Source organism: Oncorhynchus masou, chromosome 13, assembly GCF_036934945.1.
Source record: "Oncorhynchus masou masou isolate Uvic2021 chromosome 13, UVic_Omas_1.1, whole genome shotgun sequence".
In the NCBI taxonomy this organism is placed as follows: Eukaryota; Metazoa; Chordata; class Actinopteri; order Salmoniformes; family Salmonidae; genus Oncorhynchus; species Oncorhynchus masou.
In genome coordinates, this window is record NC_088224.1 from 57,047,733 (window position 1) to 57,062,387 (window position 14,655).

Here is a 14,655-nt window from a genome sequence, read left to right on the forward strand (position 1 = left end):
TACTGTGAAATTGTGAACAATTGAGTTTTGCAGTAAATACTTTAATAGACCAACAAGAGAGAATTTACAAACCTCTTTGCCAAAAACAGCTAGTTTTCCGTTTTCCACTCCCCTCTAAGAACACCCCTAGACAGTCCTAGTTAAATTCTCGCTTGAGAAATGTCTCTTTGATAGTAATGTACTTTATTGTTACCCAGAAACGATTTGATACTGAGATAAAAACGGCTGCATTGAACCTTTAAATCAACTTTGAAATTCGCACGCGTTTATACACGTGAGCCCCGGCGTGCTTGTGCAGAAGTAGGAAAGATGGCTGCTTGTGCAATACGACGAGGCTTTCTGACTGTTGTCAGTAAATACAACAAGAAACAGACACATAGAATATTGGGTGTTCTTGAAGGGAGTAGTGGACTTGAGGTGAAGAGGCCCCGGTTACCGTGTTTAGCATGTGGATTGCCCAACATTCAGCAGACGAGGTTCATGTCGTCACGGTAAGGGGTACCTTCTAAGCTAATATGTCCTAGCTAGCTAGCTAATGTAAGTTAGCAAGTCTGTCCACTGTCTTGAATGCTGCATCATTGATGCTGCCATGCCTCCACTACTTTAGCTGCCGCCGCTAACTCTAAGATTGTCAGCTAGTTAAGCTAGCCATAGCTACCTGGCTGAGTTTACAAGCAATGCACTTCAGTTCTCTCATACAGTACCAGTCAAAAGTTTGGACAACTTCTCATTCAAGGGTTTTTATGACTATTTTCTACATTGTAGAATAGTAGTGAAGACAACAACTATGAAATAATACATATGGAATCATGTAGTAACCCAAAAAAGTATTAAACCAATCCAAATATATTTGAGATTCTTCAAAGTCGCCACCCTTTGCCGCGATGACAGCATTGCACACTCTTGGCATTATCTCAATCAGCTTCAGTCTCTGAACAGTTGCTTTTGAGATGTCTGTTACTTGAACACTGAAGCAATTTCTGAGTCTGGTAACTCTAATGAACTTGTCCTCTGCAGCAGAGGTAACTTTGGGTCTTCCTTTCCTGTGGTGGTCCTCATGAGAGCCAGTTTCATCAAACCACTGGATGGGTTTTGTAACTGCACTTGAAGAAATGTTCAAAGTTGTTTACATTTTCAGATTGGCTGACCTTCATGTCATAAAGTAATGATGGACTTTCATTTCTCTTTGCTTATTTGAGCTGACCTTGCCATAACATGGACTTGGTCTTTTCTCATATAGGGCTAGCTTTTGTATAGCACCCCCACCTTGTCACAACACAACTGATTGGCTCAAACACATTAAGGAAAGAAATTTAAAAAAATGTACTTTTAAAATTAAATGCATGCCAGGTGACTAACTCATGAAGCTGGTTGAGAGAATGCCAAGTGTGTGCAAAGCTGGCATCAAGGTAAAAGGTGGCTACTTTGAAGAATCTCAAATATAAAATATATTTTGATTTGGTTAACACTTTTCTTTTGTTGCTTACTACATGATAACAAATGCTATTTCATAGTTTGTCTTCACTATTCTACAATGTTGAAAATTGTAAAAATAAAGATCTTTGAATGAGTAGGTGTCAACTTTTGATTTGACTGTGTGTGTAATCTCGCTAGTTAATGTAGGAAAATGAATGCTCTGATTAAGTTAACCATGACTGTGCAAGACTTGGCAAGAAGTCAGCTTGGCTAGAAACCTGCAGAACTGAACTTACATGAAAGTGCCCAGCTATAATATATGATTGGCAGATATGTTGACGAGAGCAATGATGATTGTCACATTGCACAAGCTCCTGTTGTCAGACAAATCTAATTGTTTTTAGTATATCCCAACTTACATATCAAACAGTGTCATATGTTGGCACTTTGTTGCGCTTGATAACACACAGTTTACAGAGCTTAACTTGCAAGCAGAGCTGTGCATATTTTCAGTATTCATAGCTAGACTCCGAGACAGTTTCTATCTTCAAGCCATCAGACAGCTGAACACTTGAAATGGACAGATCACCGACTCTGATTCTCTGCACCGTAGCACACATTCACTCATTCATACATACACACACAGTGCATTCTGAAAGTATTCAGACCCCTTCCATTTTTCCACATTTTGTTATTACAGCCTTATTCGAAAATTGATTAAATTAAGTTTTCTTTCCCACCTAAATCTGGACACAACCCCATAATGACAAAGCAAAAACAGTTAAACACTTTTGTTTGTTGTAAATGTGTATGTATATAAGAAATCAAATATCACATTTACACAAGTATTCAGACCCATTAATCAGTACTTTGTTGAAGCACCATTTTCAGAGATTTATAGCCTTGAGTCTTCTTGGGTATGATGCTGCAAGCTTGGCACACATGTATTTCGTGGAGTTTCTCTCAATCTCTGTCAGGTAGGATGGGGAGTGTTGCTGCACAGCTATTTTCATGTCTCTCCAGATATTTGATTGGGTTCAAGTCCGGGCTCTGGCTGCGCCACTCAAGGACATTCAGAGACTTGTCCCGAAGCCACTCCTGCATTGTCTTTGCTGTGTGCTGAGGGTCATTGTCCTGTTGGAGGGTGACCCTTTGCCCCAGTCTGAGGTCCTGAGCACTCTGGAGCAGGTTTTCATCAAGGATCTCTCTGTACAGTGCTCTATTCATCTTTCCCTCGATCCTGACTAGTCTCCCAGTCCCTGCCACTGAAAAACATCCCCACAGCATGATGATGCCACCGCCATGCTTCACCGTAGGGATGGTGTTGGGTTTCCTCTGCATATGATGCTTGGCATTCAGGCCAAAGAGTTCAATCTTGGTTTCATCAGACCAGAGAATCTTGTATCTCATGGTCTGAGAGTCCATTAGGTGCCTCTTGGCTAACTCGAAGCTGGCTGTCATGAGCATTTTACTGAGGCATGGCTTCCATTTGGCCACTCTACCATAAAGGCCTGATTGGTGTAGTGCTACAGTGATGGTTGTCCTTCTGGAAGGTTCTCCCATCTTCACAACGGAACTCTAGAGATCTGTCAAGAGTGACCATCGGATTCTTGGTCACCTCCCTGACCAAGGTCCTTCTCCCCCGATTGCTCAGTTTGGCCTGGCGGCCAGCTCCAGTCTTGGTGGTTCCAAACTTCTTCCATTTAAGAATGATGGAGACCACTGTGTTCTTGGACATTCAATGCTGCAGACATTTTTTGGTACCCTTCTCCAGATCTGTGCCTCGACACAATCCGGTCTTGTTTTACGGACAATTCCTTCGACCTCATGGCTTGGTTTTTGCTCTGAAAATGCACTGTCAACTGTGGGTCCTTTATATAGACAGGTGTGTGTGCCTTTCCAAATCATGTTCAATCAATTGAATTTACCACAGATGGACTCCATTCAAGTTGTAGAAACAACTCAAGGATGATCAATGGAAACAGGATGCACCCGAGTCCCATAGCGAAAGGTCTGAATACTTATGTAAATAAGGTATTTTGTTTTTATTTTTAATAAATTAGCAAACATTTCTAAACCGGTTCACTTTGTCATTAATTTAATCCATTTATGAATAAGGCTCTAACATAGCAAAATGTGGAAAAAGTCAAGGGGTCTGAATACTTTCCGAAATCACTGTAAACTGTACATACATTAAACATGCACATAACGGCTGCTGCTACCAGTCTCTTATTATACTGCTCAGAAATCCCTGATTTGTTTAGGAAAAACATCCTCTTTTCCCTCAACCCTTGCTCTCTTCACATGACACATGTATGCATTGCATGCACAGGACCAATAAGGCCTGACCTATAGCATATCATAATTGCATCAATAAATTGGTTGTAACAAACTACAAAACATCGTTGACAGCTTGATGGATGCTGAGGACATGACAAATAACCGGGAATGTTTACTGGTTGTTCAGGAGGTGATGGGAAAGTCGGATGTGTGGAATAAATTTGACTAGTTGTGGAAAATACTGGAGCTCAAGAAAAATGTAAGTAGCAAGTGCTGCGTGCATATTATGTATGCCAAACAGGTGCTGTTAGATTACAATATAATTTTCCTGACCATTTTGAACAATATAAATCAACATACCAGAGATTCTGTAACAATTTTTTTTTGTAAAGCCTTTATTACAGCAAAGGCTAAAAGCAGTCTCATTCGTGAATGCAATTTCCAAAATGGAATGGTTTATTTATGTACACTAATTATTCAAGGGTCGCATCATTTCTTTTATTGTGAAACTAAAATCCTTGATTGCCTTTCAAATCATAAGTGACTCGTATGCTGAGTGACGACATGAACGAGTACATTTTTTATTGATACACTACTACTGTAGCCTATCAAAGTATTGTAATAGAGGCCTAAGTAAGTAACGCTATTAAGACTGAACTGTTATGAGGCCTACAGGTCGACGGTGGTTATACAAGGCTGCTATACTAAGCTTACTAATCATAATTACATTATTTTTTATTGTTATAATGGTCATAATAGTAATAACAATAAGGAGATCAAGAATAGGGAGGGTTATTATTATGAATATAATTTCTTACAATTTGTAAATGTAAGCAATGCTAAATAAATTATACCAGAGAGGCTGAACGTGGAAAGCTTTTATTACAGCATAGCAAAGAGAGAAACTGCCAAATTTGTGGCTATTAAACAGGCAACAGAAACATGATCTGTCTTATTTCTGTAGATGTATATGGGTCATTTATGAAGCCAGGTATATTTAACAGTTTGGCTATTGATTTATAAACCTAATTAAATTGGTGTTTCCTCTTAGTCCTTGCCTTAATTGTCTCTTCCCATCTGCTGCCTCCACTGTATTATTCTCAACACCAATATGCCAGGTAACTTAGATTTTATGCATATAGCAACATGGTCTAGGAAAAGGCGCCAATTCAACAGCGCACCAATGTGTTTCAGAACCACGGACAGTGACCGCTATCCAATGCGGGAGAAAGTGCATTTGTTATAAAATATTATTTGCACCATTGTTCTTACGTAATATAACCATATACAATTTCACAGGCACATCTTAATGATGGACTGTGCCATTCCCATGGCCTCAACAATGGATTATTCCAATCAGGCAGATGCGAATCAGAGGTGTCTTGTACACACTTTTCTTTGCTACTGCTCGACTAAAGAAATCTCGGTCCACCAACAGCCTATCGACCAAACAATTAACCAGTCTACTAAATGAGGCCAGCCCTGGCTGAAATCATGGTTGCGTTCGGACTGAGTTCAAAGTGGGAGTGTTGTAGAATTCTTCTCGGGTCCAAAAAGAGAACTATCAAACACGAATCAGCCCGTGTTCTAATGGGTCTAGGACCAGACCCGAGTGACAACATTTAGTTAACCAGAAGAGCAGCTAGGCTGATAAACGAATAGATCTATATGTTGGCTAGGCTTTCTGTAAGTCAATAAATGCACTTTATTAGCATAAAATACATATGCTATGGGCTATACAGAGCTGTGGTCCGGTCCACTTGGGTCTATCAGCTGTAGTTCCAGAGACCCGATGACAATCGAACAGGACGAAAACCGAAAAGTTAGAATTTCGGACCCAGGCCCACTCGAGTGTCCGGGTTGACCCGTGAAGTCCTCGAGTGTAGACCTGCATGTACACTAAGCCACTTGTCTAGAAAACGTGACATTGGCACACTAGTAGAAAGTTGGCAACATATCTGGCCTATATTAGCTAGTTCACTTTTTGTCTGAGTGGAAGAACTTAGAGAGCTTTGGGCCTATCTGCTGTTGACTATATAAGGGAGCAGGTTGGCTTGAGCCGGCACAGAGTAAATGGGTCCAATGTCCTTTGCGCCCCTCATGCCAAGGGAGTGAACGCGGAGGGCTTGCGTTGACATGGAGCCCAGAAGGTTAGCAATTGGAAGACCGATCCAGCTTGTAATTCTGACTTTAGTTTATATAACCCTTTATGTAAGATATTACTGTCCTGTTTCTCACCTTTTTCTCCCTGAATGATAACTTATTTTTGTCATGATGAAATCTCCATGAAATGAGGAAACATGTTAACGATTTGACCCTCCATTTCTTTAACAATGTATTTGTTATGGCATTTCACCAGCCTGGTCGTGCTTTCTTGTCAGTGACCAGTATAATAATCCGAGGGACAACCTCTGCCAGTAATCGCCAACGCAGCTGATGAACATACAAGCCTTCGGGCTGAGCTCTTCCACCTCCATACCTTCTGATAATAATATGGATGTATTGAGGAGCCACGCATTATTACCCCCCATGTTTTGAGGAATAGATCCATAAATGTATGAGGGACTTGAACACAGCCAGCTGTTGGTCACAGTACCTTGTTGATTATAATTCAGTGAAGAGTCAAACGGAATGATGAGATTAGACTTGGTATTTATGTTTGATTTATCAAAGTTCAAACAATGTGTTTTTATTTAATCTTGTCTGATTTGTGATTGAGATTTAGCTTTAGTCCAAGGGGTTGACTAGGCGATGACCCGTGTGTTCCTGTCATCCCAGTGCTCATGTTGTGTATTGTGTGTACTTGGTCCTTTTCCAAGCTGCTGCAACACTTGGCTATTTGAGACTGTATAACTACATTAGTGTGATGTACAGGTCTTCTTGGCTCCATAAAGGTGGACCCAGGGACCATCAGACCTGGACCTGATCATTTTAAATTAAATTAAAAAGTGGAACAGTCAGACCCAACCCGACTGGACCCGATGACAACCAGACCTAGACCCGTACCCTAACTTTATTTATTTTATTTCACCTTTATTTAACCAGGTAGGCCAGTTGAGAACAAGTTCTCATATACAACTGCGACCTGGCCAAGATAAAGCAAAGCAGTGCGACAAAATCCACACAAAGTTACACATGGGATTTGGACACGAGTGACACAAAAATATATATGTTTATCAGCCAAGTTGCTCTTTTGGTTAACAAATAGGGTCGGATCTCAGGTGTTCGGGTGGACCTGTGAACACCTCTAGTGTGATGTGATTTTGCTCCAGTTTGTCATAGTGTGGCCTGTGTTTGGCAGGAACAGGCCGGAGGGGAAGGTTCTGGAGACGGTGGGAGTGTTTGAGGCGCTGAAGCAGCACGGCAAATATGAAACAGGCCAGGTAAGAGAGGCAGCGCCATGCGGTTTACCTACCCAGACCAGAACTATTGGTCCTTGCCTTCCCTCCTCATCTTTTGCCTTGCTGTCATAGGCCTAAACATTAGGGGCCGGCTTGATTCCCAGACACAGATTATGCTTAGTTTTGGACAAAAAAAAAGATTTGTCATTGTGTTTGCTTTTTAGTCCGGGACGATTCATAATCTGTGTCTGGGGGAAACCGGTCCTCGGTGAATGGTGGCCCTGTACAATAGTCCTAGGTGATATATATATATATATATATATTAGTTGCCCTTGTCACAAAGTTCTTTCCGACCTCAAGTCTATGTTTCTCCATGTTTTCTCCTCAGCTCTTCCTTCATAGTGTGTTTGGCTACAGAGGGATCGTGTTGTTCCCCTGGCACGCCCGTATCTATGACCGGGATATCATTCCTCCCATGTCTGACAGGTGCGTATCACATCTCTCAGCGGTAGGGCCAGGAGTTATTTTATTTTGTTGATGTGTGTTCTATGTTAATTTGATTGGGTAATTTTGTCTTATCATTTTTAACACCCATGTTCTGTCGCTCAGCAAGCCAGAGCCTCCTGGTTCTCACGGGTCAAAAGAGGTGAAGGGGAGAACTCATACCTACTACCAGGTCCTCATCGACACGCGAGACTGCCCTCACATAGTATGTTACCGCTGAACACTACCAATGCAATGTTCGTACTGTACATACTAGAGGTCGACCGATTATGATTTTTCAACGCCGATACTGATAATTGGAGGACCAAAAAAGCCAATACCGATTAATCGGCCCGATTTTTTTTATTTACAAAATATATATATTTTATTTTTAATTACAAAAATGTATTTGTAATAATGACAATTACAACAATACTGAATTAACACTTAACTTAATATAATACATCAATACAATCAATTTAGCCTCAAGTAGATAATGAAACATGTTCAATTTGGTTTAAATAATGCAAAAACAAAGTGTTGGAGAAGAAAGTGCAATATGTGCTATGTAAAAAAGCTAACATTTCAGTTCCTTGCTCAGAACATGAGAACATATGAAAACTGGTGGTTCCTTTTAACATGAGTCTTCAATATTCCCAGGTAAGAAGTTTTAGGTTGTAGTTATTATAGGACTATTTCCCTCTATCATTTGTATTTCATTAACCTTTGACTATTGGATGTTCTTATAGGCACTTTAGTATTGCCAGTGTAACAGTATAGCTTCCGTCCCTCTCCTCGCTCCTCCCTGGGCTCGAACCAGCAACACAACGACAACAGCCACCACATCGAAGCAGCGTTACCCATGCAGAGCAAGGGAAACAACCACCCCAAGGCTCAGAACGAGTGAAGTTTGAAACGCTATTAGCGCGCGCTAACTAGTCAGCCATTTCACTTCGGTCACACCAGCCTCATCTCGGGAGTTGATAGGTTTGAAGTCATAAACAGCGCAATGCTTGACGCACAAGGAAGAGCTGCTGGCAAAACGCACGAAAGTGCTGTTTGAATAAATGTTTACGTGCCTGCTTCTGCTTACCACCGCTATGTCAGTTACTTAGATGCTTGTATGCTCAGTCAGATTATATGCAACACAGGACACAATTTGTAAGTCGCTCTGGATAAGAGCGTCTGCTAAATGACTTAAATGTAAATGTATAATATCTAGTAATATAATCGACCATGTGTAGTTAACTAGTGACTATGATTGATTGGTTTTTATAAGATAAGTTTAATGCTAGCTAGCAACTTACCTTGGCTTACTGCATTCGTGTAACAGGCAGTCTCCTTGTGGAGTGCAATGAGGGAGAGGCAGGTCGTTATTGTTGGACTAGTTAACTGTAAAGTTGCAAGATTGGATCCCCTGAGCTGACAAGGTGAAAATCTGTCTTTCTGCCCCTGAACGAGGCAGTTAACCCACCGTTCCTTGGCCGTCATTGAAAATAAGGTTTTCTTAACGGACATGGCTAGTTAAATAAAGATTAAAAAAGGTGTAAAAAAAAAAAAAAAAAAACTGCAAATCTGCGCCCAAAAATACCGATTTCCGATTATTAGGAAAACTTGAAATCGGCCCTAATTAATCGGCCATTCCGATTAATTGGTCGACCTCTAGTACATACTGACTCTGCCTAAATGATGACATCTGCCAGTCTTCTAGTTGTTTCTCCTGTTGTGTTGACAGTCTCAGAGGTCTCAGACCGAAGCAGTGACGTTCCTGGCGAACCACGACGACAGCAGAGCCCTCTATGCCATCCCAGGTAAACGACACATGATCTGCTGCTCCCTGGGTAGTAAATGGCTACATGCTTTGATTTAGTTTCAAACAGAACAACTGGCTAGCAGAGTTTTTAAAATAATAGTTTTTTTTTTTCAATCCCACAAAAATGCTTTGAGTTCTTATCCGCAAATGGCACTGTTAGTGTGTGTATATAATTTTGGCTTCCAGGTGATTTTTGCATTACTACCCAAGTTACTTCCTTGTACTACTTCTGTCCTTGCCAGCCTCCTGACTGACTGCCATTCTGCCTGGCTGTCATTGTGTATGTTTCAGGTCTGGACTATGTGAGTCATGAAGACATCCTGCCCTACAACTCCACAGAGCAGGTCCCCATCCAGCACGAGCTGTTTGAGCGCTTCCTCATGTTCAACCCTGACAAAAGTAAGCGCCAGCCACTCTCTGTTTTCCAGTTTCCACGTATCAAAAACATTAACACTTTCCTAATATTGAGTTGCACCACCCCCTCCCGCTTTGCCTTCAGAACAGTCCCTATTTGTCGGGGCAGGGACTCTACAAAGAGTCGAAAGCATTCCACAGGGATGTTGACCCTAATGCTTCCCACTGTTGTGTCAAGTTGGCTGGATGTCCTTTGGGTGGTCGACCATTCTTGATAGACATGGGAAAATGTTGCGTGTGAAAAATCCAGCAGCATTGCAGTTCTTGACACACACCAGTGAGCCTGGCACCTACTACCATCCCTCTATCAAAGGCACTTAAATCTTTTGACTTGCCCATTCTCTCTCAGAATGACACACATACACAATCAATGTCTCAATTGTCTCGGCTTAAAAATTATTCTTTAACCCGTCTCCTCCCCTTCATCTACACTGATTTGAAGTGGATTTAACAAGTGACATCAATAAGGGATCATAGCTTTCATCTGGATTCACCTGGTCAGTCTGTCATGGAAAGAGCAGGAGTCCTTAATGTTTTCTAAACTCGGTGTACATTTCCAGTTATTTTGAGGAATATTCACAAATTAACTTCTCTAAAGTATACAATTTTTCAGTTTCTAAAAATATTCAGTAGTACTATAATGTGTTCAAATGTTTATTTTACATTCACAGGTACTGTATATCAATATATCTAGTATACAATATATCCAATTATTTTGTGAGCATTCACAAGTGTATATGACTGTAAACCGTGTGTCCAGCCACCCCAGCTCCCCCGTTCAGTGCGAGGGACACTCTGAAGGCATGGCAGGAGAAGAATCATCCCTGGCTGGAGCTGTCCGACGTGCACAGAGAGACGACGGAGAACATCCGGGTCACCGTCATCCCCTTCTACATGGGCATGAGGGTGAGAACGATGTTGCTGTTGGGACTGTGAGGCTCTTTCTCAAAAGATATCTGTCCTCTCATTGCCGCTTCTTTCTACTGCACTGATCTGAAAGAACTGACCTGGTGAAAGCCACCATGTTGTTTTCACCTAGAGTCTTTTTCAATCAGTGCTGATGAAGGGGAGGACAGGTTAAGACATTGAGAGAAAGCCACAGTGTTTTAATTGTCAGTTCCTATCAAATAAATGGTATACACGGTCCAATGAGCTCTTTCAATAATGTTCTGCTCATTCCTGATTCCTCCCACTCTGCTGTGTGATTCTTATGATGAACTTGAATCTACCTGCGCACAAAGAACAAATACAGTATTTTCTTTCTCAGGATGCTCAAAATTCTCATGTGTATTGGGTAAGTAAGTTTATTTTTATTTTTACAATTCCCTGAAAAAGGACAAATAATTTCAACTTTTACCAATGTATGATGTAGGCCTCGTATATCCAGTCGAGGATACAAATGCAGACCATCAGAACGGCGACATAATGTGTACCAAATTCACCAAAATGTGTGTCTCACAGTGGCGGTACTGCATCCGCCTGGAGAACATGGGCAGTGAGGTGGTGCAACTGAGGGAGAGACACTGGAGGATCTTCAGCCTGTCAGGCACGCTGGAGACGGTCCGGGGACGGGGGGTCGTAGGCCGGGTCGGTAGTACAACCGCCTCCACACAATGGAATTACAAACGCTCAATGGCTGTGTCTGGAAACTTTACCAGCTGGCAAAATACTTGCTTCCTCTGTCCTTGTTTCCTCAATTCCTCTCCAAGCCAATTGGATGAGAGGATCTAAGGTCCCTTCTTCAGGCAACCTCCAATGAGCTTCAAGGGGGAACAAGGACAGAGGAAGCATGTACAGCCACTCATGCAGTATGTTACCTCCACGACTGAGTAGAGGCCATAACCAACCGTTTTTGTCCCCAGGAACCAGTGTTGTCCAAAGAGCAGCCAGCCTTCCAGTACAGCAGCCATGTTTCCCTTCAAGCACCCAGTGGACACATGTGGTAAGTTCTTCCCAGCTTACCCTTGGCTTCTACACACAGTAACATGTCAAAGGAACGGCATTATTAACATGAGTATTGCTGTGGTAAACGTCTTACTGTAGGTGGTAGAAGCAGCACACACTGCTGTACCAGTAATGCAGGTTCATGGCTGTTCTGGTCTAAGAATGACTTATTAACCTTTCTGGCGCAGTCGTTCCGCTAGCGACCTGCCTCGACAACATCTGGTGAAATTGTAGAGCGCTAAATTGAAATTACAGAAATATAAATATTTAACATTCATGAAAATACAAATGTCATACATATAAATAAAGGTTAACTTCTTGTTAATCCAGCCACAGTGTCAGATTTCAAAAAGGCTTTACGGCAAAGCACACCATGCGATTATCTGAGGACAGCGCCCCGCATACAAAAGCATGATAAACATTTTTCAACCAGGCAGGTGCGCCATGAAAGTCAGAAATAGTGATATAATAATTGCCTTTGAAGATCTTCTTCTGTTGGCACTCCAAAAGGTCCCAGCTACATCACAAATGGTCCTTTTGTTCGATAAAGTCCTTCTTTATAACCCCAAAAACTCAGTTTAGCTGGTGCACTTCATTCAATAATCCACCAGTTTCCCTCCTTCAAAATGCATACAAACAAAGAACACGCTCTCATCCACACGCATGAAAACACTACAGCCAAAATAGGAGCCACTTAGAAAAACTACATTCTTGCTAATTTTTCCAAAACCAGCCTGAAACTCTTTCTAGACTGTTGACATCTAGTGGAAGCCTTCGAAACTGCAATTTGGGAGGCTTTCGCCTCATAATAAACATGACAGCAATTGGAAACACTGGTAGGCTGAACTTTTTCTTTTGATGGTTTGTCCTCAGGGTTTCGCCTGCATTCAGTTCTGTTATACCCACATATGGTATTTCAACCGTTTGAAACTTTAGAGTATTGTCTATCCAAATCTACCAATTATAGGCATATCATAGCTTCTGGGCCTGAGTAACAGGCAGTGTACTTTGGGCACTCTTTTCATCCGAACGTCAAAATACTGCCCCCTAGCCAAAAGAGGTTCAACCGGTTTTGCTATTTGTACTTGTGGTAAAAAATAAGCTGGGGAAACTGAAAATACTGATTGATGTTTGACTGAATCTTGCACAGATTTACAGGCAAGTAAACAATCTTAAACGCAAGAGTAATTCAAAAATAAATAACAACCTTTCTTACATTTAGTACAGAAGTGTGATGGTCAAGATTCTAATGATGCTCTGTGTGCAGGGGAACCTTCCGCATCGAGAGGACGGACGGCTCCCACTTTGATGTGCGCATTCCCCCGTTTTCCCTGGAGAGCAACAAGGATGACAAGGCTCCCCCGGCTGGCTACACCTTCTGAGGCAACGCAGCAGCAGGGCCCTGTCCCTCAGCGCAGTCGAACAGCCAAGCCATCCTTAGGAACGGCTCAACCCTTCCTCTGCTACTTCTTCCTCATTGATATTTTAAGAAACTGATTTATTTGAGCGCATTGAAATGAGATGTTCAATGAAAAGGGACAAAAATTGGCCTCCCAACATTTGTAGCTAATGAGAACTTTTGCTTTTTTAGTGGGAAGGAGAAGGACAAGCGTTCGGTCACAAGAGGTTGTTGCTTGAGATCGTTCTGCATAGGCAGAATGGCACGGTGAGCACTGATGGTATTTGCATTTATTATTATGAGTGGGAATTAATTATTCCAATGGTTTCTCTCAGCCATAATCGCTTGACCCAGAGGTAGACGTCTAAAGCCAGGCTTCCTTGGTGGTTTTTATTGGTGTTTCTAAATGGTTAAAATCAGCAGACCTGGTGGGAATCCATCGAAAGGACTTTACTAAAGCCAAATAGAACGTGTCCAATAGGAGCCCTACTCTTAAGAGACCTCAGTCAAGTCTAGACCTCCCATGTTGCTCTGATGTATAGTATTATGCAGATTACTCTGTTGTGCCTGTTTGGCTTGTCTGTCACTCTGAGCCTCCCTGATGGGGCCTGTGGTGAAATGTAGAAAAGGGAAAGAGAACCTTGGTTATGTCTCAAATGGCACCCCATTCCCTATGAAGTGCACTATATAGGGAATAGGTTGCTGTTTGGGATGTTACCATTGAACGGAACAAGAAAGTGGAATACAGGAGGAGTCAGTGAGCTAAGGATGTCATAGTGACCCCCATTGATGTTACCAACCTGTAGGTTTTGTCTGATATGAGGGCCGGGTTCAGGAGAGTGATCTGTTTCAGGTATGAATATCATGCATAGAGCAGACATGGTTCCCCATTCGACATGACGGCGAATCATGTCTGTTCCACACTGTATTTAGATCTGAACATTTCATGTTGTTATTTGACCGTGGTGAGGGAGGTGTCTGGGAGACTGACCGGGTGCTATGCTGCTCGAGTCTGTCGTATCCAACCCTTTGAGTCAGTTCTGTGGGTTGAAGTCTCAAAGTTTGATTTTTGCCTTGTTTAGGGAAGAGAAACTTTTTTTGATAGGTGATTTGAAATGACTGTGTAATGGTTGAATGATGTTCCGTGACAAAGTTGTAAAGACAAATAAATGTACATTTTAAAGAAATGGTCAGGTATTTACTGTATTGATTAGCAAATGGACAGTTTGTCTACCCCAGGGTTTTTCAAACTCAGTCCTCTGGACCCCAAGCGGTGCATGTTTAGTTTGTTTTTGCCCTAGAACTACACAGCTGATTCAATGTATCATCAAGCTTTGAGTGTAGTGTGAAGGCAAAAACCAAAACGTGCACTCCTTGGACTGAGTTTGGGAAATGATGGTCTATCCTTGCAGGAGAGTGGGGCATTTTGGCTGAGAAATGGATCTGTGTGCACTCAGCATAAAAGGACACCCCCTCCCCCTCTTACTGGTCGTCTAAAAGCCTCATAACTGAAAGAACCAGTAACATGGCAACCAGGCAGTCACTCAGATTTGAGTTTTTGAAGC

At 41.9% G+C, this 14,655-nt stretch overlaps 1 protein-coding gene across 4 annotated transcripts; it reads left to right on the top strand.

Annotated features, from left to right (window-relative positions):
* Nucleotides 1-269: 269 nt before the first annotated feature.
* Nucleotides 270-14,277, top strand: LOC135552664 (polymerase delta-interacting protein 2-like). Of its 4 annotated transcripts, none has more exons than XM_064984413.1 (12): nucleotides 438-491; nucleotides 3,884-3,955; nucleotides 6,998-7,079; nucleotides 7,426-7,523; nucleotides 7,647-7,746; nucleotides 9,256-9,331; nucleotides 9,625-9,732; nucleotides 10,508-10,653; nucleotides 11,015-11,041; nucleotides 11,209-11,334; nucleotides 11,610-11,689; nucleotides 12,959-14,277. In XM_064984413.1, the coding sequence occupies exons 2-12, from the start codon at nucleotides 3,903-3,905 to the stop codon at nucleotides 13,071-13,073; spliced, it is 1,011 nt and encodes a 336-aa protein (XP_064840485.1). In that variant the 5' UTR covers nucleotides 438-491; nucleotides 3,884-3,902; the 3' UTR covers nucleotides 13,074-14,277. The 4 variants fall into 4 exon arrangements, with proteins under 4 accessions (XP_064840482.1, XP_064840483.1, XP_064840485.1 ...); XM_064984414.1 differs by having other exon boundaries at nucleotides 441-491; nucleotides 7,004-7,079; XM_064984410.1 differs by lacking the exon at nucleotides 3,884-3,955 and having other exon boundaries at nucleotides 270-491.
* Nucleotides 14,278-14,655: the final 378 nt, after the last annotated feature.

Excerpts from the sequence above, each read along its gene's own strand:
- LOC135552664 (XM_064984410.1), top strand. The coding sequence starts at position 310 with ATGGCTGCTTGTGCAATACGACGAGGCTTTCTGACTGTTGTCAGTAAA. Across the intron at positions 10,654-11,014 it reads CCTTCTACATGGGCATGAGG|GATGCTCAAAATTCTCATGT; the intron begins GTGAGAACGATG and ends TTTCTTTCTCAG. Across the intron at positions 11,335-11,609 it reads GACGGGGGGTCGTAGGCCGG|GAACCAGTGTTGTCCAAAGA; the intron begins GTCGGTAGTACA and ends TTTTGTCCCCAG.